The sequence below is a fragment of the Mesitornis unicolor genome, unplaced genomic scaffold (genome assembly GCF_000695765.1).
Source record: "Mesitornis unicolor isolate BGI_N332 unplaced genomic scaffold, ASM69576v1 scaffold2484, whole genome shotgun sequence".
Taxonomy (NCBI): domain Eukaryota; kingdom Metazoa; phylum Chordata; class Aves; order Mesitornithiformes; family Mesitornithidae; genus Mesitornis; species Mesitornis unicolor.
The window spans coordinates 10588-33374 of record NW_010180589.1 but is presented as its reverse complement, the minus strand read 5'-3'; the positions used below and the strand labels follow the sequence as shown (position 1 = coordinate 33374).

At 41.7% G+C, this 22787-nt stretch overlaps 1 protein-coding gene across 1 annotated transcript; it reads left to right on the top strand.

Moving 5' to 3' along the window:
• Positions 1-329: 329 nt before the first annotated feature.
• On the top strand, positions 330-22787 carry ADAT1 (adenosine deaminase, tRNA-specific 1). Its single transcript, XM_010183116.1, has 9 exons — positions 330-498; positions 1262-1330; positions 3029-3083; positions 3763-3893; positions 5349-5964; positions 8931-9076; positions 11438-11537; positions 14204-14290; positions 22518-22787. The coding sequence occupies exons 1-9, from the start codon at positions 330-332 to the stop codon at positions 22648-22650; spliced, it is 1506 nt and encodes a 501-aa protein (XP_010181418.1). The 3' UTR covers positions 22651-22787.

Genomic DNA, 22787 nt, shown 5'->3' with positions numbered 1-22787 from the left:
GCTAAAGCAGAAGGAGTGGCGCCAGGCGCCTTAGGCGCGCGGTGGACACCGACCGCTGCGTGGAGGGACCCGGCAGCTTCACCTCCTTCTGGACCGCAAGGGTTTTTACTCCTAGCGATTTGGGGGGGAGGAGTTTTCATTTCAGATTATCTGTTTCTTAGAAGTAATCCTGAAAAGGCTGCCTGAAAGGCAGTTGCGCCCTGGGTGTTTGGCTCTGGTACGGGAATGTGTCCTGTATAACGAGGCGGTAGGGTCTGAAGAGCTGGGGTTGTTACTAGTGCTGTGTGGGAATCCAGTTCTGCCCAGAACTTGCTGTAGCACCAGCAGCCATGTGGTCGGCTGATGGGATTGCTGAGCTGTGTTACCGGCATTATCGGACCAGACTCCCGAAGCAGGGGAAACCGGACCCAAACAGGGAATGGACTTCACTGGCAGCCGTTGTTAAAGTGGAGTCTGCCCCCCAGAGAGAGGTTCCTGCTAGTCCAGGGAAACTGCAGGGTAAGAACGAGTTGTGGGGAATGGAGTGGGAGGAGGGAAGGGATAGAGGGCGTGACAGTCCTTGATCCTTTTTTTTTGTCGGTTTGGTTTGGTTTTCCCTCCCAAGAGACCTTTTAAAAAAACCATACCTGTCCCATTTCTGTTTCCACCCAAATTCTTTACTGTTTGTGAATGTAAAATCTGCAGCTTATGTGTGGAAAGACGGCTGTAGTAAAATGCTGTTCTTACCAGGCTGTAACTAAGAAGACAAAAGTCTACATTTGGCTGTTCAATAAGTGGGAAAAGCCTAGGCAGGACATGAATTTATAATGCAAACCTTTGCAAAAGTGTGCTCAGCTACTATTTGAAAGAATCCTGGAAAGGTCTCAGGTTGCTATCCTTTTAACAAACTGCCTTAAACTGTGTGTGTTACTCCACCAACATCTTCACTTACTGGCACTTCCATGTTGTCACGCAAATCGTATCCCATACTGCCGCCTTGTGTTTGAGGAATCCTATGCCAGTGTCCACTTTGTGTTGCTTAGCATATCAAGCCTGTGTTGGCACTCCTGCTGTGGGATTGTGGACTTTTTCCTAGCACTGGTGCTTCTGCCTGCTATGCTTAGTTGTCCAGCTGATCCTGCTTCCATCCTGGAATGCTGCAGGGCCTGCCTCCCTGTACCTTCCATTCTGCACAATGTTCTGTGTGTTACCTTACCAGAATGAGTGTATAAGAGCAATGATTCTGGCAATAGTTCGTTCTGTTAATGTTTCTTTTTTTCAGTAACAAAGGAAGTGGTTGCTATGGGAACTGGCACAAAATGTATTGGCCAAAACAAAATGAGAAAAACTGGTAAGTAAAGTAAAACTGGTGTAAAACCCAAGAACAGACTACCTATGCTACCCTCTTTCTTGCTGGTATCACAGAATAAATGAAAATGTCCAAGGCATTGAGCTCAGATTTGTGGATTGTAGCCAGAAGTGTAAAGCAGACTTCATCTTGTCAGGCCAGAATGACTGCTGTGAAAGTTCGCTATACTTGCTGCCTTAAACGTGAACAAACTTTTTATATATGGAAATGTGCAGTTTAGGCCCTAAGTCTGCATACCCAAAGACTTCGTAACTAAAAGCAAGACTAAACATAAGCAAAACAATTTTGCTTCAGTCACCTGTTATAGTCTGGTTTTATTGTGGTCTGATGTAAGAGATACCACTGCTGAGTTAGGGAAAGGCTGACACCAGAATGGTACTAAGAGTCTTTTTCTCTCTTACCATATATTCTGCAACTAGATAGTTTTAAATGGTTGTACAATAAATGTACAGGAGAGATACATGACTTCTCACAGTTCCAATTTCTTACCGTTGATCGTAGGACTTTTCTTGCTCTGCACGTCCCATTTTTTAATTCATAATGTATCTATCTCCTCTCCTAGGAAAGGGTAGAAGCTATTGTAATTAATGCTGAAAAGTGTCCAAGGAGGAAAAGTGTTTAAATATGTAGGTACAGGGCTTTCTACCTTCTTTGGACTTCACAGGAGGAGTGGATCAAGATAGGGGAAATAGTTTTGCATGCATCAGTTTTAGGCTGTTCCGTGTTCTGTATAATATCCTTCATATGGAAATGAATTAATGGAGCAAAAGAGAAGAAACTAAAACCTGTGTCTTAGATTTTGTAGTTGTTTCTTGTGACTTAGCCATCATAGAGTATTAGTGCAGACATTTTTCTGATTGGTTTAGGAAAATTGTGGTAGAGCTGTTGGACTACTTAAAATCTAGGTATCGAGAGTCAAAGTAGAAACTTGAAAAAGTAAAGCTAGTTTCTCCCTGTTTCTTGTCATCAGAGATCTGAAGCTTAGAAAATATTTTCCTCTTACGACAATGTTCATTTGTTTATCAGTTAACTTGGTTGGTAGGTCATGTTAATGGTTATCTGATAGAGAACTTTAAAGTTTGAACTTTAGAGCTGTTAAAGAGGACTTCTATCACCTGTCCTGTTATTACTGAAATAAAAGCTGATATACAGCTTTCAGATATGGCAGTAGGCAGGAAGTACTGCAGGAAGTTTTGAAGGTGAGATGTGTAAACCTGGTAAATACCAGCATGATTTACAAGAAAAGTAATTTAAATTGTAGGACATAGTGCAAGAAGAAACTTCAACCAAAAGCTTAACAAACACTTGAGATTTTCTGAATGTTATGCTTAATCTGAGAATAGAAAGATTTACTATTGAGAAGAAACATCAGGAAGGCTTTGAAGGAAGCCTGTGTTTATTCAACTTAAAAGATTTCAGATACCAGAAGAGCTAAAATTCTGTTATTCAAACAGGTCTCTGACTTGCTGCAGAGTGAAGACTTTTGTCCTTCATCTGTGCAGGCTGTTTATCTCCTTTTGTAGTGATTGGCAGTTTAAATATCTTGGAATAACCTAATACCAATGTTAAGCCTTTAAATGGTAACAAATCTGAAGAACTGTCATCTGTCAAATTCTGTTTGCTTTGTTCATCTCCTGTTCAGTAATGATGAGTGTTGTTCTCCTTTGGTTGTTGCTTTAGGAGATGTTCTGAATGACAGTCATGCTGAAATTGTGGCCAAGAGGAGCTTCCAGAGGTGAGGCATGAAGTTCACGTGCTGTTATTCAGTGCCACTTGAGGTTGTTTGTTGCGATACAAATGGTTTTGACGTATAGTTTAAATAGCCATATTTTTGCAGCTTCAGAAATGAGAATGTAATAAAAGAGACAGTATTACTTCTGTGTAGGTGACACTTTTTTTTTTCCTCTTTGTTAACAGGAGTTTAACCTAATTTTTACACTTCTAGGTGGCATTAAGGCCCTTTCACAGAAACTTGGTTTCTTCGTCGTTCTTGTAGAGCCTCTGTACACACAAGCAGGATCTTATTTCATGTGACATCAGTGCTTGTCTGATGGCGAGCTGTCCAGAGTAGCCTTTTTGCTGTTTCCCACATACCAGTCCTCTTGTTTACATGGGATAAGCTGGTTCAAGGAACTGGGCCAGGAGAATAGTAGTGCTACAGAAATGAGTACATTTCTTGCAGTTTGATGCCACTAAACTGGCTCTCGGAATTGAATGAGTTGCACTGCTGGTAAAAATACAGGATGGGAGGAGAGAACCTTAGATACATGATTTGAGGAGATGGTTAACTCGACTGATTGGCCTCTCGTAGACTTCATCAGGGAAGAACAGGCATTAGCAGGCATCTAATTTTTGTCTTTTACCCATACATTAAAAATGAAGTAAATGTTTCATTAAAACCTTCTGCCTAACAGGTATCTTCTCCATCAGATGTGGCTGGCAGCTTCCCATCAGCACTGCAGTATCTTTATTCCGGGAACTGAAACTGGGAAATGGAAACTCAAACCAAATATCCTATTTGTTTTCTTCTCCAGTCATACCCCATGTGAGTATGGTGGAGTGAACCAATGTAATGGTTCTCACTTGTTAGAATCTCTTCTGTCCCTTGCCTTTCTTTGGTCTCTCCTTGGTCTGGAGTGAGAGCAAGGCAGTAACTCATGTTGTCAGTATGCGCTCTAAGATGTACTTGACTGGTGGTCCTGGGATAGGTACCTTTGGCATTTTATCTCACTTATATTTTAACTCAGTAAATCTGATATCCTACTCATTATATAGTGGAAGGCTTCACTTTCTCTGTAAGCAATAATGGATACTTGTCAGAAGTCCTGTCATGTCTCCTATTTGCTTTGCTTTAAAAGTTGTTTCCTTGGATTCAAATTTTTATAAAAGACACAGACATTTACCACAGTTCCTAAACAAACAAAAACAAAACCCCAAACCCCAAAAAACCCGAGAACACCCAACCACACACACAAAATCCCCAAACCAACAAACAAAACAAAAACCAAAACACCAAACCAAAACAGGAAAAAAAACCCCAACCCAAAAAAACCCACCCCAAAAAAACCATGGAAACCCCCCCCCCTCAAACCAAAACCACATTCAACAAAAAAAAAACCCAGCCAAAAAAGCCATACCCACAAAACATCACCACCCCTCCAACCCAAAACTTCTTATGGAATGGAATGCAACTTTTTGTTTTGTCGTGGAACACGTTCTTTCTGGGTGACAGAAACACAGCACCGCAAAGATGAGGATCTATTGGCAAAATGTTGGAATGCGACCTTTTGGTCTACCAGATTATTGGATATATTGATGTTATCACACTCTTAATAGTGTGCTCTTCAACTGCTAGTCTCTTACCAGAGCAGAGTTGTCCAAGTACTCTCAAAATATGCCTCATCAGTACTTTGCATAGTGAATAAGTTGCTCATACATTTTCATTGTATTGATGATGTTGCTGGAATATGCTATGATGGTTTTCTTTGTTAATGTAAATAGCAAGAATAGTTTCCTGACTGCCTTTTTCCTACTTCCCTGTCAGGCTTTGTTTGCTTTGAACTGAGCTTCAGAATTTTGATTTTGAGCTTGTTTTAGTCATAGTTTAAGATTTCCATCCTCGTTTGATAGGTTATTATTATTTTGAGGACTGTATTGTTTAGTTAGATCAGACTAGTTTTCCTATGAGTCTTCAGCAGTGCTTGTAGTCTGTCACAAGCCTTTGATGCCTTTTGCTTTAGATTTTTTTTAATTTTGCTTTTTCTATTATTTCCTATGTAGAATGCAGAACTTGAAATTAAACGTGTATTGCCTCAAATTTCAGCAGGGTCTTAATTCTTCATTGTACAGGGAAATGTTTGGAAAGTGTGTTCTTGTAGTTAAATTTTCATGACTGCAACTTTGTTAAAGCTGGTAGTAGCCATGATATTACTGGTTTGATGTGTTCCAGTCATAAGGCATGCATTTTTGGCCAATTTTGATATAGCTTCTTTTGTTCTAGGTGGAGATGCCTCTATTATTCCAGTTAGTGAACCAGAGAACCAGCTTTCTAAGCCAGTGTCTGAAGATGATTCAACTGGACAATCTGCAGAGTGTACAAGTAACCATGATTGTTTGGGTCCAGAAGATAAAAGGAAATCGGAGGAAATGACAAGTAATCATGTAGTCAAGAGAATGAAAACTGACAGCGATAGTTATTTTTCTGTAATCACTGAAGACCTGGCTGTTCAGCCAGTACCTGTGAAACAAGACGACACAAATCCAAAGAGCTGTGTATGTTCTGCAGAGATGCAAACAGCTAATAAGGAGACTGGCTTGGAGAGACTGAAGATAGCGGATGTTTATAGAACTGGAGCGAAATGTGTACCTGGAGAGCGGGGTGATGCCCGAATACCTGGGCTAGAGTATCACTGTGTGGGATTATTACGAGTGAAGCCAGGTCGGGGGGACAGAACATGCTCTATGTCCTGCAGTGACAAAATGGCTCGCTGGAATGTATTAGGGTGTCAAGGAGCTCTTCTGATGCATTTCCTGCAGTATCCATTGTATCTGTCAGCACTCGTAGTAGGGAAGTGTCCATATAGCCAAGAAGCTATGCGGAGAGCAATTATTGAAAGGTAAGTGCTCTCCTTTGGAAATTGGGTGGTGTGTATGGAGACAATGAGTTGTGGAAGACAAGACACAAATATCAGGACTTTGCACCAAAGCCATTTTCAGAAAATATTAATTTCTGCAAATTCACATTTTCAGAAAGTAGCCTTGTGTAGTATGGAGAAAAGGTGACTACTGCTGTTGGATCAGACTTAAAGATTCACAGAAGAATTTGCATTGGATTCAGGATACCCTTGGTTTTCCCTTCATGGAGCACTGAGAAGCTGTTACCCACCTGAGTTTTTCCCACCTAGAAGCCCTCCAGCAGAAAAAGCAGCTGGAAGGACACATAGTGTAGTGCAGCTGAGCTTTTCTTGTTCCTTCCTGGATTTGATTTTATTTCCTCAAGCAAGGTCAAGAAAAGTTTTAACTTACTCAGTTATCTATACTCCACAAAGTATTTCTGAATATCTGTAAGTTCCCTCTTATAGAATTGTGTTGGTGAGAAAAAGCAGCTTTTATTTCTTGCACAGCCATTCCAAAAATAAAATTAAAAAGCCTTCAGTCTGTCCATCCTAGAGGCTATCTTGACTGAAATTACTCCAAATTAATGCATAGGTAGACTTTGCACTGTGAACAGGATATCTGTCTGGTTGTCCTTGGTGGAAGAGGATCAGGTCAGGGAATACTTAAGAGCACTAGACGTGCATAATTCCCTGGGCCCTGATGGGATGCACCCAGGAGAACTGAGGGAGCTGGCAGATGTCATTGTGAGGCCACTTCCAATTATCTTTGATCGACTGTGGTGGTTGGAGGAGTTCCCGAAGACTGAAGGAAAACAGATGTCACTCCATCCTTCAAGAAGGGAGGACCCAGGGAACTACAAACTGGTCAGCCTCACCCCGATCCCTGGGAAGGAGATAGAGCAGCTAATCCTGGAAACCATTTCCAGGCACATGAAAGACAAGGAAATGGTCAGAAGTAGGCAGCATGGGTTCAACAGGGAGAAGTCATGCTGACCAACTTGAAGAACTTCTGTGATGAAGTGACTGGCCTGGTAAATGAAGGGAGAGCAGTGGCTGTTGTCTACCTAGACTTCAGTAAGGCTTTTGACACTGCTACTTGTAAGATCCGCATAGAAAAATCTGTTAAAGTATGGACTGGATGAACAGACAATGAAGTGGACTGTTCACCAGCTGAACGGCTGAGTCCAGAGGGTGGTGATCATTGGACTAAGTGTAGTTGGAAGTCTAGCCGTGTACCCCAGGGGTCAGTACTAGGTCCAGTCCTGATGAACATCTTCATGAATGATCTGGATGATGGTGCAGAGTGTACCCCCAGCAAGTTTGCTGATTACTCAAAACGGAGGAGCGGCTGATGTGTCAGGTGATTATGCTGCCATCCAGAGGGACCTCAGCAGGCTAGAGATAGGTAGGAACCTCATGAAGTTCAACAAGGGGAAGTGCAAAGTCCTGCACCTGGGTGGGAGCAGCCCCGTGCACTAATATATGCTGGGGACTGTCCAGCTGGAAAGCAGCTTTGCAGAAAAGGACAGGGGGGTCCTGCTAGACCCCAAGTTGAAAATGAGTCAGCAAGGTGCCCTGGCACAAAGAAGGGTGATGGTATCCTGGCCTGCGTTAGGCAAAGTGTTGCCGGCGGATCCAGGGAGGTGATCTTGAAGTGGTTCAGGACACTTGGCAGGTGACTGTACTGGTCAGCTGGAAAAAGGCTGAGAGTTGTGTTAGAGTGGAAAGGCAAAGCTTTTGTCTGTTTCCATGGTGGTAAGAATTTGTCTGCTGCTTTGATCCAAATTACATTCAGGATTTAATTTTTCTCCCTGCTGTGAGTAGTGGAGCTCTGGTAATGCAACCTGTCACTTCAGGGAACTTTATGTGAGAGGTGGAGTGCGCTGTTGCTAGATGAAGAAAGTGACCTGGCTGTGCACTGGGTTTCTTGCTCCTCAGATTCTTGAGCTGATGAAAACTACCCTAGCAACAGAAGGTTAGGAAGTGAGTATTTTTCTTGCTTAGAAGGTTGAATCAGTGCAATAATGGCATCTGCAAGCATTAGAGGAGAGTAGATGAAACTGGACAGAGTGGGGAGGGCAAGGAGAGGAAGAAAGAAACAGGGGAGCTGAACCACTCCCTGTACAAGGCAGTTACTGGACCAGTTCATCTGAAAGGTTTGGCTTTGTTTAGTAACTCCTTTTCTCCATATTCTTGCAGCATTCTAGGATGGTTTTAAAAGAGATCATAGTATATTAATAGGGGAAACTCTAGCTACCTACCCAGGAGAGCTTACTGGGTAATCCTTTCCTCAGTCTGTAACACATGTGGCAAGAATTGGCCCAGCTTCTTTAGTCTTAGGTTGCAGAGTGGGGCACTTTTTCAGACTTTGTTCATCTGACAGCATGAACCTCAGTCTTAATTCCTGCTCTATGAAAATACTATGATGATTAAGCACGTGTCCTTTTTTCCTACTGATATGATCCTAATCCCATTCAGTGCGTAACAGTAATTTAAAGTAACAAAGATGAGATTACACATGCAACTGTAAGTATATTTGTATCTTTATAGTCTTTGATGATGAACCTCGAGGTTCATAAAACAGTTGTTTAAGTAATATCGCAGACTATGTAAATACTTCATGGTTTTTATTTTTCATTGTGATTTCAGAAGTATATTGCAGTTCTTACCCTGCATATTTAATCGATTTATAACAGCTTTTAAGCAGGCTTTTTAAAAAAATCAGTTCATCGTAGTTTTTCTAAGATAGACAAGGTCTTAGTAAACTTTTGTGGTTTTTTTAACAAATACTTTTATGAAGGAGAAAATGCCCCCAAATCTCCTTGTCTCTCTTCTATAGCTCACGTTTAATTCAGTTTTAATGTAAAAGTAACATGGTTTAGATTATGAAGGGAAATTGCACAAAATCTGCCTGTTTGGGGAGACCAGACGTGAAATCACTTGCATTTTTTCCGTGTTTACTTTAGGTGTCAGCACATCTCATTCTTACCAGATGGTTTTCTCGCTCAGGAGATTAAGCTGCTGCAGTCAGATCTTCAATTTGAACACAGCCGTCAGGCAATTCGGGAAGTTCAAACTAACAGCAAAACAAAACTTGTTCCTTGTAGCGCAGGTGAGTTAACTTGGGGTAGTTGCATAATTGTGTGCGAAAGTCCAAATAGAAATTAGGTGGTTTCGGTGGTTTCCTAAAATGGAACAACATTAATTGCCAGTGCTTGAGGCAAAGCGTGACTTAAAGCAAGAAGTTAATTTCAGGCCAGAACTTAATTGTTAATAATTAATAGTATTCACCGTAGCCTCTAGTTTCCTGTAGGGAGTTTTCAGACTGAATAAACACTTGGTTCATGCCATTAAGAATTTTTATTCTAAACAAAGACAGAAAACAATGAGCAAAAGCAAAAGTCCTGAGGGCAATAAGAACCAAAAAATATCAAAAGACTTCTTGTTTCAGTTAGTTTTGCATTCTCCTTGGTGATGGACAGAAGACTTGCCATGCTGAGTTATGCTTCTGATTGCTCCAGAAATCTGTGAACGTAGAAAGGATATGGAGTAGTGTACTGTAAAGGTTTTAATTGACAGAGGTTTTGGACATTGCATTTTTTGTTGTGGTGGTGAATGAATATGCAAGTCACGTTGTGATTTAGCAGCACGGTCTCATTTGGGAGAAAAAACCAAACCAATGGAACTGCCACTGTATGTGTATGCTTAAGCAGTTTCTTTAAGCTTGGACATGCCTGCTTTCTGCTGCTGTATACTTTTCTGGCTTAACTGGAACTGGAAGTTACTCTATTATGGTAGAGCAGATGATAAAATAGTGGACACAAAGGGTTCCTTGATGGAATTCAGATTAATTAACTTGGAGTTACTTACAGATGCCAGGAAGGAAACAATTTCAATTCTGTGACATAGGAAACAAAATCAATCACTGAAAAATTGTGCCAGTTCACTTAGCAAAAAAGTTCTGAAGCCAGCTGTGACTAAATTCCTGTATGCCTGCCTTTCTGTACAGTTACTCGGGTAATTCTGTTAACTAAAGGTGAATTATGCTTTATCACACTTCTTTGCATATATGAATGATGCCAGGTTGATTTTTATCTCGAAGGGGTGAAAATCAGAATAAACTCTAAACTCAGAGCTGTTACATTGAAATATGTGTGGTAGGAACATTACAGCTGGTATTTTTAAAAAGAAAAATGCATGCTGTTTAATATTTTGAAGTTTGTGATAACTGTGAAGAAATGAAGAACAGAAAATGCTTTCATGTTTAAGTAAATTTTTATCTGCTTCTCGGAATCTGATATCCTCTGACCAGGTTGTGTTAATAGATACTCCACCCATGGAGGGTTTAATGTTTAATACCAGTTGTATGTATCTAATGCTATTTGGCATTACACAGGATTTTAATTTAGCAGAGTGATACAGCATGATACCTAAATCACAATGTAAGTACCGTTTACACTTAGCAGAGTATGGTGATTGGAGCATACAGTTGAATCATAACACAAGTGTGATTAACAGAACCAGCCTCCATAATGTGCTTTTTAAGGTATAGTTTTTGAGCATCTCGAATGGCAAGATGGTATCATGAAGGAGAGAAGGTGTGCAAATTGTCTTTAGAGTGAATGCACGTGCAACTGTTTTGCCTGTTTAAGAACACAGAGAAATGGGAGAACTTGGGAAACAAAAACTGCCTCAAAGCAACAGAAGTTGAAGGAACCATTGTTAGCTGATGGAGGGATAGACTGGGCATGCCAATCAGTTTTGTTTCTGTTAACATGCTAGAGATGCTTTGCTAGTTACTTATAAATCTATAAGGGTGTGGCATGCAGAGTTTCAGCGTTGAGAAGTTCAGTCTAAGATGGTAATAAGGTTACCACAACAGGGGTAAAGAATGAAGTTGTTGGCACTTGTCATCTCTTCCAACAAATTATTTTTATTTGAATACTCACTAATAACATTTTTCAAGTAAAGTCTATAGATACTTGATGTGTGTCAGTCATCAAACACAGTAAAATAGTAGCAGACAATAAACTAAGAATGAAAGCATAGGGGGACTGGTGCAAGTGGCTTGGTGGTGTATGTCACAGCCTGATAAGAAACTAAGCCATCTGATGTGGAAATTTCTTCATGCTTTATCTGTACAGGGTGCATGAAAGAAAATAGAATCCCTATAAAAAGGGTGGAATGACAAAGCCGGAGGTCAACTATTTAGTTGCATGGGTTCTTGAAGGACCTGATTAAGATGAAAGTGCTGTGTGTGTGTGTGTATGTATATATATATATATTAAATAGAATTTTTGCCTATTCTTTTCGGTACTGGAATTGTAGCCCTAGAGAACCATGGTCCTCATTCTAGTTTGAATTCTTTTGGGAAGCAGTATAGTATCATGTGAACACACAGAATTAAAGGAACTGCTAAGTTCCGCTTTTGTGATGCAAGCATCTCCCTTGTTCATAATCCTTTCTTCTACAGCTATCAGTTGGAGTGCAGTCCCTGAACAGCCTCTAGATGTCACCTCAGACGGCTTCCGGCAGGGAACAACAAAGAAGGCGATTGGGAGCCCTCAGAGCAGGTGTGAGCCTATTGTGCTGCCTGGATGCATTTCTTAGTAGTTAGTTCAGGTGATGTGTAGTGCATTGCCAGAGCGGAAAGAAATCGAGGGAGTCAGGGAAAAAGGGGGAAGGCAGAGGGAGTGGGAGAAAGGGAAGAGTCACTGTGTAAGGGAGGGAAGGGCAAGTGAAGTGACAAGAGTTGAATGATGGTTAACAAGTTTATCCTATTTCTGCTATTTCTCCTACATCACTGTTGATTAAAGTAAGGATTGTAGGTGGTGGTGGTGGGAGGGTCTATGATCAATTTTTCTTAAAAGCCAGCTTATTTATTGGTGAAGTTAGCAGAATTTTTGCTTTGTATCTCTTGAGTTGATAACTGTGAAGGAAATGTGTGTGTTGCAGATGCTCTTTTTACAGATTCATTTTTCTGTTAAGAGTCAGGCCAGCTGACCTGGGTGCATGATTGTTAATAGTGTTGCTTTGAAATGTGACTTTCTGCCTTAAGGTCTGAAAACATTATTAAATGCTTGCAGCAGATTCCTAACAGAAAACACATCACCTTTCCAATTATTGTCTTGACACTGCTTTTTAAGAAACATCATAATCTCCTATCAACTATTAATGTTTAAAGAAACAATTTGTATTTTTCTTGTGGTTGAGAGGAATAACTTGTAAACATCTGCAGACAAATTTCTCCATCTCTTTACTCTTTCCTCAGTTTAGGTGAGATGACCAAAGTTGCCATTGGTCTGTGGAGGTTCAGTTTGAGAATTAGGGTCATATTTTGGTTGTTGGCTGCTTATACTACCAATTTATCAATGTTCATATTGTTCATTTTGTCCCAGCCTTCCTGGGAGAAAGAAGATAATAATGACAGTGGTGAATCAGATGATAACTAGAGTTTAGACCATTCTTTTGGGGTATTCATTCACATGCCTGTGAGTTGCACATTCTGAGCTTCTCAAAGTTAGGCCTGACTTGAATGAAGTTTATCCTGGTATATCAGAGTATTTCCAAAATTTTCCCTGGAAAGAAGAGGACCAGGAACTTTGTGGTTTGTGACCAGTATTGGTGTCTAGGGTATTGTTAGCGCAGGTGACCTAGGTGACCTAGTGTTGTTTTTTGAGACTAGTCTTTTGTGCGCTCTGGAATATTAGTTTTCAGTATGTGGTGTGTAATGTATTCCAGAAGATGTGTGAAAGGTCCAACCAACCAAGCAACCCCTTTTCCTCAGTAGGCTTAAAGTTGTTACGTAGCATTTGAGCATCAACTTGAAAAGTTCAGAGCCATCTGCTAGCTGACAGTTTGTGCAAAACTGTAGGAAATTAATTCTTACTGAGAGACCCTCCTCTGTTTTTTACATGTGCTTGAAATTCACTAAAACACTGAAAAGTTATTAGAGAGAGCCTACAAGAGTCTGTGATTGCAAAGGACTCATTTCCTTAGGAAATCGGGCTTAAAAACAATGCCAAGGAATAAGTAAACTATTTATACTTTTGTGATAAGCAGTCACAAAAGGAACTTTTATCGTGAAAATCAAGAATTTATAGCTGTATGGGGGCATGTTTAATAATAAACAAGACTTGTATTTCTACCTTGTTTTTCTTCCCCTCAAGGAATCTCAGGCTGATTGGTGGGGGGTGTTGTTTGGGGGTTCCCCCTCCCCTCCCTCCCCAGATGCTAGGTAACACTAGGAAGGTAGAGCTGACTGACTAAAAGGAATTTGTAGGTAGATGTCTGATAGGCGCTTTTGTTAATACCTCATTAACTAAAACTCCCAAAACTGCGATATGAACCTTTGACAGATGAACGTGAGATGAAGTTTTTGGGCATCTTTGCATGTCAGTTTTGGGGTTCTTAAAGAACATACTAGCAAAATAGGAAGGTTTGGGTTTTTTTGGTTGTTTTTTTTGATTGGTGGGGTTTTTTCCAGTGCTTCTGGAGAATCAGCTTCCACGTGTCTTCACAATGACTGATTCACTTTTCCAACAAGTGTATAAAGGGAATTTAAGTAAATGCAGAAAATAGCTGGGGCTTTCAAAACCATGCTTCATAAACAGCTCTCCTGGCTGTCTTCTCTTCAGGGGAACAGAAGGGCGTAAAGCTGACAGAGATGCATATGGTTTCAAAAGACCTTTCAAACTTTGACTCGCTGTATTTTTTGATGAGCTGCTTTGTATTTAACCGCCCTGCAGCTGTTGCTGAATATGTCTTCATCACCATTGTGAAGAGGACAGAATTGTTCCAGATATTTCTGTTTCTTTCATTTGTTCTGAATAATACAGAGTTTGCCAGGCCTTGGCAGTCATTCTGTGCTTGTTTGATCAGTGCTGGGACCAGGCCTCCTGGCTCAACCCTGCTGCAGTTGTGAGCTGATGTCGGTGCAGTCTCACAGAGATAACAGTGTGGGGGTATTGTAATGTTCTGTCTGCGAACTGACCGAGTGCTGGCTGGGACAATGGGGGCAATGCAGCACGCTGTCAATGTAATATTTAAAATGAAGGCAAAAGGCAGGTGGGTAGCTCGGATGAGGCAGGAAAAGTTAAATTGTGGATAACTTTTTACATTCTTTGAAAAATGAACATAGTGTTTTCAGCTGGGCTGTACATTTGTGAGCTGTAAGAAGTGCATTTCTGATTTCTCCATCAGAATTTCTCATGTATTTTATTTTCTATTTTAAAATCAGATCCAAGATATGTAAAGTGGAACTCTTCCATACATTCCAAAAGCTGGTGACAAGTATTTTACAAGAGGACCTACCAGACACTCTCCGGTAAAGATGATTTCATTAAATTTAGGAAAGTGCATTTATCGTAATGAAACTCAAGAATACCGTGGTGATACCCAAATCTGCTCATGAATCTCACATCAGATGAGGTCATTGTTAGAATCTGATACTTGAAAAATATGGCATGTGCTTGATGGGTTAGGAAAACTCTCATTTTTGTCTTTTTAATCACCCTCTTGGAGAAATAGCTATTGCATCTTGTGCATTAATGACAGAAGAAATTGCACGTGGTTTGTTTGTTTGGAGTTAAGGTAAGAATTTGGGGCAGCTGATCTCCTCTGATGGAGACTTTCTGGAAAGACCAGAAAGAAGCTTTAGTCTGAGGAAGTCGTACTTGGAGGTTTCTTTTACTTCATTAGAAACACGTTTGGCTTATAAGACTGGAGATTCTTGTGGTAATCATCTGGTCTGGCATTGCATTATGCACACTACGTATTTGGTGGTACTCCACCCAAATAGCTACCATAGCTATAGTGGGGCACAGTTTCCTGCAACTTCTCTCTCACTTTGGCTTAGAGATTCTGAGAGACGTAGGAGGTTCCAAATCCATTTCCTTGAAAGGTTTATTTTATTTTAGACTTATTTCCAGGTATGATTTCACCAGCTCTGGGATGCAATTACACCAGCTGTTGAGCTAATTTAACTGCTCGTAGCTGCTGATGGAGGTAGATGGTCCTGCAGCAGTCTCCACTGCTACTGTCTGTAGGCTCCTGTTTTCTCTTCTGTATCAGTAACACTTCTCCAGCCTCATGGTGAACCAGTTCAACTAGCTAATACGGCTGGAAAGGATTTCCTTGTCTTCCATATTTTCCATTGGGCTGATGAGCTGAATCGGCTCATGGAAAGCTAAAGCAGATAATAAAACCCGTGCAAAGGAAGTAAGAGGTATATGTGGCTGGAAGGAGGGAAGATAGGCCATTTCTGCCTTTTGTGGTACCCAGACATTAGATGAGATGAACTTAGCCAAAGTAAATGCACCCTGGACCTTTAATTATTAGATCTTGCTTGCTTTTGAGCTTTGCGAATTAAAGATGGCAGTTACCCTCTGTCTGTAGAAGTGTCTCATGACTGTTTTAAAGTGCTGATGCCAACATGAGCCGTGCTATTGTTGAAATGTTTTCAACTGATTCTATAGGTAGAGATACACATTCTCCTTAATTCAGTTTTAAATATAAAATTATTAGCCTCTTTTGGATGGGAGTTTGTCCTTACTTCTTTAGCCATCATAATTTCCTCAGAATAGAGTGTGAGCTGGTGCACTGTAGGGTAGGTGACTCATTTGCTGATCATGTGCTGCTTACATAAAGTCTCTTCACCTCAGGGCTTTTCTAGACTCCAGTGGCTTTATCATTTCCTTTGACTTTTTTGTCCTCTACCATTTTTCTGTCTGGGCTGCTCCTGACAAAGTCCAGCTGATTCACAGATGTGGCATCATTTTTAGGCTGCACAAACACTATTTATACAGTAGAGGTGCTAGCTCACCAGTCAGATTGTCCAGTTATTTTCGTTCTGAAGTCTTCATTTTTCCTGCTCTTTGTTTAAAAAGCAAAATTAAAAATGTCATTGTATTGCTGTCTCCTTCTTCTTCCCTTTCTCTGTCTACACAATATTCTGGAGTGTTTTCTTCCTTTTTCTTCCTTTCTTCCTTGTAGTCTGAATTTGAGTAGACTTAAGGTAAGAAATCCCACACTCTCCAATTGTTTCCTCTAAACTCCTATGTATTTAACTGCCACCCCGTTTTGTACTTTCCCCCCATTCAAAAGTATCTGAGTATCTTGTTACCTCGTCCCACCAACTGTTGACTCTAGTGCTGTGCTCTAGCGTGTCACCCAGTTTCCTTTTTTGCACTTTGCCTCTAACTTTCTGCCCTGCCTCTTTGAGTCCACTTTTTGGTCTCTTGCCTCCCATCCATCAAGGGAATCTCGTTCTGTAGTCCTTCTCAGTTTGCTGAATGCCTTGTCTTGGTAGGTGTAGGGTATACTAGGACAAGGATCATTGCTTGCTTAGCCCGTCCCTAATCTACTGTTGTGCAGTCGGACCCAGGACACTGGGGCAGTTAAAGCTTCATGTGGAACTGCTATACTGATTCTGATTCTCTTTGTTTTCTTCTCTCCTGTGTCTAAAGCTGCTTCTCCTGCTTTTTGTGCCTTCCCTTTTCTCTTTCATTCTTCATTTCCCTCCAGAGGATCAGTGTCGGCACTGTTAAATTGGAATGGGTAAAGAGCCTAGTGGGGGAAGAACTTTGCTGGCTCTCCTAAAAGGCAAATTTAGCAAGTTGTAACATAACATTCAGCAGTTGGGTTGGTTTTTTGTTTTTTTTTTAATTTAGTTTATTTGCTTTCAGCTGAGACTGTGAGAAGGAGGTGGTGTTTGGCTGGCATTAGCTACTTCACCAGAAACCAGACAGTGCTGTCCCACTTTCTTTCTTCCTTCCTTCCTTTCTGATAATTTCTATGATCTCTGTCTTCTGTGCCTTACTTAAATTCTTACTCATCTCTCTAGCTAGACTATCTAAAATGTTATTCGTTTCTTTATAGCCTCTTACCTCCACTTGCCATACTTCATTCTCTTGCCATACTCCCTCTCACATGTCGTTTCTTTAATGTTTTGAAATTACTGGTATATAAATACGTATTTTTCTTTCTTTTTCCATGCTCACTGTCAAAGGAATGACAATGCACCATGTAGCAGTGCTGTGCCATTATTAATCTGATTTGTTAAGTAAAAATCTCTGCAGTATTATTGTTGTTTGCAGATCGCTTGGTGTTAATATGGCAAAGGAAGTTATTTGCGTTGTTTGGGGGTGGGGGTGTGTGTGTGGGGGGGTTGTTGTTTTCTCTACTGGTAGAAAAAGACCATGCCTTGTTCATCACCTGAGGATGTGAAAGCCTTCCTTTGTCACCAGGCAGTTTGTGCAAGGTGTGGTTGGTTGTGCAACCCTTTGAATTGAAGAGAGATTTTGTAACATAAACCTGCCCTGAGTTTCTTGGTGGGTTTGTTAAATGGATGACTGATCCTCTTTTCTCTTAAATTGTTATCAGGGACCATCACAGTCAAGATTACTTTCTTCCTCCTTCCCATTCAGTCTGCAGCATGGACGATACCAGTTCCAGTGACACCTTAACTGGAGGGCGTGGTCTATTGTACAGAGGAGTGCAAGGACTTTGAGATCGCTTTACGATTTAAATATCTAGGCTAAAGTATAGAACCTTTGCTTGGGCTTCACGTTCAAGATTTTTTGCCAGTGTTCTTTTGTGAAAAACAAAAGGCTTCTGCTAGGTGACTGCAAAATATTTCCTGCTGGAGTGACTAAGGATGATTGTAAGAAAGGGTCAGCCTACTGAAAGTAAATGTGATGGGAGCAGTGCAGTTTCACTGTTACCGCTGTTCTCCAGTTAAAACACACAGCAACAAAACCACCACCACATTTGGCAAGAGTTTTGCTGCAATTATCTAGTTCCTTTTGAATTTTCTTTTTAAAGTTCATACATTAAACAATTCCTGTGGTGGTCCTACCACTGCATAGATGCCTGCGGGATGGTAGGGTCCTCTGATCTTATTAAGAAAATCTTTTCTATACTGTGCATCACAGGTACTTGTTAGGTCTCTGTCAGATTAAAGAGCCTTTTTATTAAGTAGTATTCTCTGCCCCATGAAAAATACCTACCTATCATAATTATGTCAAGCCTTGATAATTTTTTTTTAATTACTCTGAGTTTCTACATCTTTTCCACTGTGTGATTCATTTTTTTCCACATCTCAGGTGACATTAAAAAAGCCACAAAGCTAATTTTCCAATTTTTCAATAATGTTTTGAAAATCCTGTCTCCCGAGCTAGACACTGCAGTGCAGTAGCAGTCTTCCAAATACTGCAGAACCTTACATTACTGTTAAAACTTGTTGTATTTGAGTGGAACTCGCTCATGGCATGAGTCGCTCTGTGACTTTGTTCTGTATCTTCTTAAAAATTGGTGTCAATTACAAAGTTTGCCTGCAAGGACTGCATTTCATCTGAAGCACTGAAGAAGATGCTAATAGAATCAGACCAGGTGTGGTTTCCTGGCCCCCTGTTGTTACGGATTCACAACAGATTTTTGCATACTGAAGATCTGTGAGCTTTTGCCCTCTTAGATGCGATTAATTAATTTTTGTATAAGAGTAATATTTTGGTTGATGCCTTGTGCTTATGTCAACATTTTTCACGTGCAGTATATCTGTAATCTCAAAAGTGCATTATGGGTTGAATGTAGATGTTTGAAACTGAATATGGGGCTAATGTGTAGGGTTTGTTGCTGAGAAGGAAGTATTGCAGCAGTGTATTGCATTTCTTTGCAGGCTGCCTTGCTTCTGAGCCCATTTCTGCTCAGCTTTGCACGTGGCTGAGCACATGAGTGTTTTCAAGCGTTATGGTGGCTTGTGTAAGGCTGTTTCCAAGTGTGTGATACTTTTCAGAATGAAATCTGTGGATCACCTCTCATGTCTCTGGCACACAGCCGTCAGAATCACTGTCACTCTCTTGCACAGTAGTGTGGGGGCAAGATTGAAATAGTAAAGGGAAACATAAAAGGAATGTAGTCAGGCAGACTTAGATAGGCTGGAGATGGTACGATTATACTGGACTTTGCCTGGAGCAGCAAACCAGTGTTCACTACTGCCAAAAAAATGTCACAGGTTCCTCATTATTAATGCTCAGAGCCTTAATGGCCCAATCAAAGCTCTAAGATACAGTCAAATCATGTGAGGTTTTTAGGCAAAGGTAATGTACTTTGAATTTGAAAGCTTTCTTCTCGTGTATATGCTGCAAATTTCTTAGAAGCTTAGTGCAGAAGTTGAGCATGAATTAAATAAATCTGTTTGATTTTGGCAGCTCTTTGAGGAAGCTGTTTAAAATGCAGCCTCCTGTTGCATCCACTGTTAAATCCTGTAGTGATCCATGTGCTTTTGTAGCTGCTACAGTGGGGTGGAAATGCAGAGCTGCTCCTTACTGTCTGCCTTGCTTTTGTGTTAGCTGTGTTTTTCTTTACTATCTACTGTAACAGTTTCCAAACAAAGGTCTGTTGGAATAATCTAGGTTAGAAAAATTCCCTATGTGCTTTAGTTAAAATTGAATCAGACTGACAGATGAGTTGAAGAGCCATTGATTTGCCAGCAGATTCAGTAAAAAGAGTAACGTTTAGCAAGGAAGAAATGAAGAACAGCTACACATTGGAGACTTTCTTTTGGCTTAGTGCAGGTGGAATATATCTGTCTGTATCTGGATCTGTACCTACATGTGTGCATCCACAGCAAATGCAAGGAAGACAGCTGTTTCACCTTTAACAAGATTGAGCTAGTCCAAAAATGTGTTGTGTAATCCTTCTTTCATTTTTGACTATCCTAAATGTGATGTCCTAGGTACAAGTAGCTGTGTTTTGAAGATGTAAACGGCATCCGATATTAGCTATTCTATGATAAAAGACAAGTCATTAGATGGATATATAGTGAAGAAGGGAAGGCTCAAAGTCTTAAACAAATACGTCAGACATACTTTTAAGTGCAAGAAACGTGCTAGCATTTCTTCCCAAAGAACGATTGTCATTATCCTTGAGCGTAAGCATGCAGATTGCTCCCCAGAGAATGGTTTTGAGGTGGAGCAGAAGGTGTAGGTGGTTTGTCCTACGCCTGAGGCATGCCTTGGTGTACCTGGGAGAGGAGCAGCTGGCCTATGCTAGTGATTGGGAGCTGGTTGCGGTGGGTTGACCTTGGACCTGTGGTGTTTCCTGAATGCCTTATTTGCCTGTTCAGTGATGCTCCTAAACCATGATCCACTGTTGATAACGGGGTCCTGTGACAGCTCCACTGGCCAGATGGAGGAGAGTTGCAGTGGGCCCTGCCATGGAACTTACTAGAGCAGCTCGGAAGCTTGTTTCACAGAGTTTGATTAATGTGAAAGAGGTAAAGAATGCAAAATGGCTTCGCTGTGGTGCGAGTGGAGGCAGGTTTGTAAGAGTGTACATCTCCCATGTTTATCAACGGCATAGACAGGTTCTCCACTCTTGCACTTTCCTAAGGTCTGCAGGATAGATAATACCTCATGGCTTGCTGTGCATGTCAAGGTGTCCTAGAAGGACATTTATAGCAGAATGCTGAATGCCTGAAGTGCAGATTCTGATGGTCTGTTACGTTTTTTGGAGGGGTTGGGAGGCTTTTTTTGGGACAGAGGAGATGATCAATATTGCCTTGGAGCATGAAAGACTGTTGTGGAAGTTAGTGCGGTGGGTCTCAGACTTCTTAGAATAGGGTTCCTGTAGTGGTTTGGCTCTTCCTTTCTCTTGACTAAGGTCATGTTGCCTGTGATTTTCCTTTCATGTTGGGTAGAATATATGAACATTATGTGCCACGTGTGGCTGACAGGCTGTTTGGCAAAGGGAGATGAAAGAGGCTGGGAAAGAAATGCAAGGAAGAGAGAAAAGACTTGATGAAATTGTCATAGAGGCACTTGGGTTCAGATGCTCTAGATCTGAATTTCCCTGTTTTGAAAATCAATGGTTAATGCACTCAGGAGAGTGACCAATGGTTCAGCTGAGATTGTGAGGAGCAGGTGCTACATGAAAGGAAACAGAGCAGTAAAACTGCTGAGTCCTCTTTGCTTTAGGGAGAAGGTAAAAAAAATTTTCTCCTTTGTCTCGCTCTTCATTATTTTGTCCTGGAAAACTGCCCTGTTCATCCTTGTCCCCTTCCCTTCCAGTGTGAACTGAATCACAGAATGGTTTAGGTTGGAAGAGACCATAAAGCCCTCCCAGCCTAGCCCCCCATGGGCAGGGACACCTCCACCAGCCCAGGCTGCTCCAGGCCCTGTCCAACCTGGCCTTGGGCACTGCCAGGGAGGGGACACCCACAGCTTCTCTGGGCAACCTGGGCCAGGGCCTCACCACCTCACGGGGAGGGATTTCTCCTTAATATCCAGTCTAAATCTCCCTCCTTACAGTTTAAAATTATTCCCTCTCGTTCTATCGCTACCTGCCCATGTAAAAAGTCCCTCCCCAGCTTTCCTGTAGGACCCCTTCAGGATCTGGAAGGCCACAATAAGGTCCCCCCGGAGCCTGCTCTTCTGCAGGCTGAACAGCGCCAACTCTGTTGGTGCTTGCAGGGGAGGTGCTCCAGCTCTTTGATCATCTTTGTGGCCTCCTCTGGACCTGCTCCAACAGCTCAATGTCCTTCTTGTGTTGGGGGCCCCAGAACTGGATGCAGCACTGCAGGGGGTGGGTCTCACCAGAGCAGAGGGGCAGATTTCCCCCCTGGCCCTGCTGGCCACACTTCTTGTCATGCAGCCCAGGACGTGGTTGGTTTCTGGGCTGCAAGCGCCCATTGCTGGCTCATGTTGAGTTTTTCATCGACCGACACCCCCAGGTCCTTCTCCTCAGGGCTGCTCTGAGCCATTCTCTCCCAGCCTGGGTTTGTGCTTGGGATTGCCCCTGCCCAGGTGCAGGACCTTGCACTTGGCCTTGTTGAACTCCATGGGGTTGGCATGAGCCCACCTCTGTCCAGGTCCCTCTGGATGATCCCTTCCTTCCAGGGTGCCAACTGCACCACCCAGCTTGGTGTCATCCCAAACTTGCTGAGGCTGCACTCGATCCCCCTGTCCATGTTGCTGACGAAGATGTTAAACAGCACTGGTCCCGGTACCTATCCCTGGGGACGTCACTGGTCTCCATTTGGACATTGAGCCGTTGACCGCAACTCTCTGAGTGTGCCCATCCAGCCAATTCCTTATCCAGGTCCATCCATCAAATCCACATTTCTCCAGTTTCGTGACCAGTTTGTCATGAATCCATTCTTCTAGCAAAACAAGGCTACTTCCACCCAATTCAAAGCACCTGTCTCTAGCCACCTTTGCTGCTTTGCTTCAGCATTTTTTGCTGTCATGGAAGTTTTCTGTAGTCTATTGTCACACAGTCAAACACTGAAACTTCTTTACTGAACAGTGTGTAAGCAGCATGACAGAAGAGTTGTTCTGCTTCCTTTTGTAAGGCTGATGACAATGTCTAGCTATACTAGGGCTACATTCAGGGCCTGGGCCCTCTCCAAGTCTCCCTAGAAACACAAGAGAATTTCACTTAGTAGTATGATAGAGCTTATAGGGCATCATCATGTACTTAGATTGCTTTTTTCACTTTGTGATGTAATATCCAATAGGATAATAGAAATGTTTTTGTTGTGTGTTTTCTGTCAGGATGAAGACTCTAAAAACCTACTGGGACTACAAGAAAGCTGCATTAAATTACCAAGAAGCCTGGAAAGTGCTGCGTAGCCAAGCCCTGCCGGGTTGGGTCAAGAGTGCCGAGGAATACCTGCACTTCACATGAGAACACATGCAGCTGTGTAAATCCAGCCATAAGCCCTGGTGCACAACGGATACCTCTGCAGTTCAGGGGTCAGGAAAAGATGTCCTCTAGCTCATGCGCTGTAAGGAGATAGGAGGGAAAGGGAAAACAATTTAGAG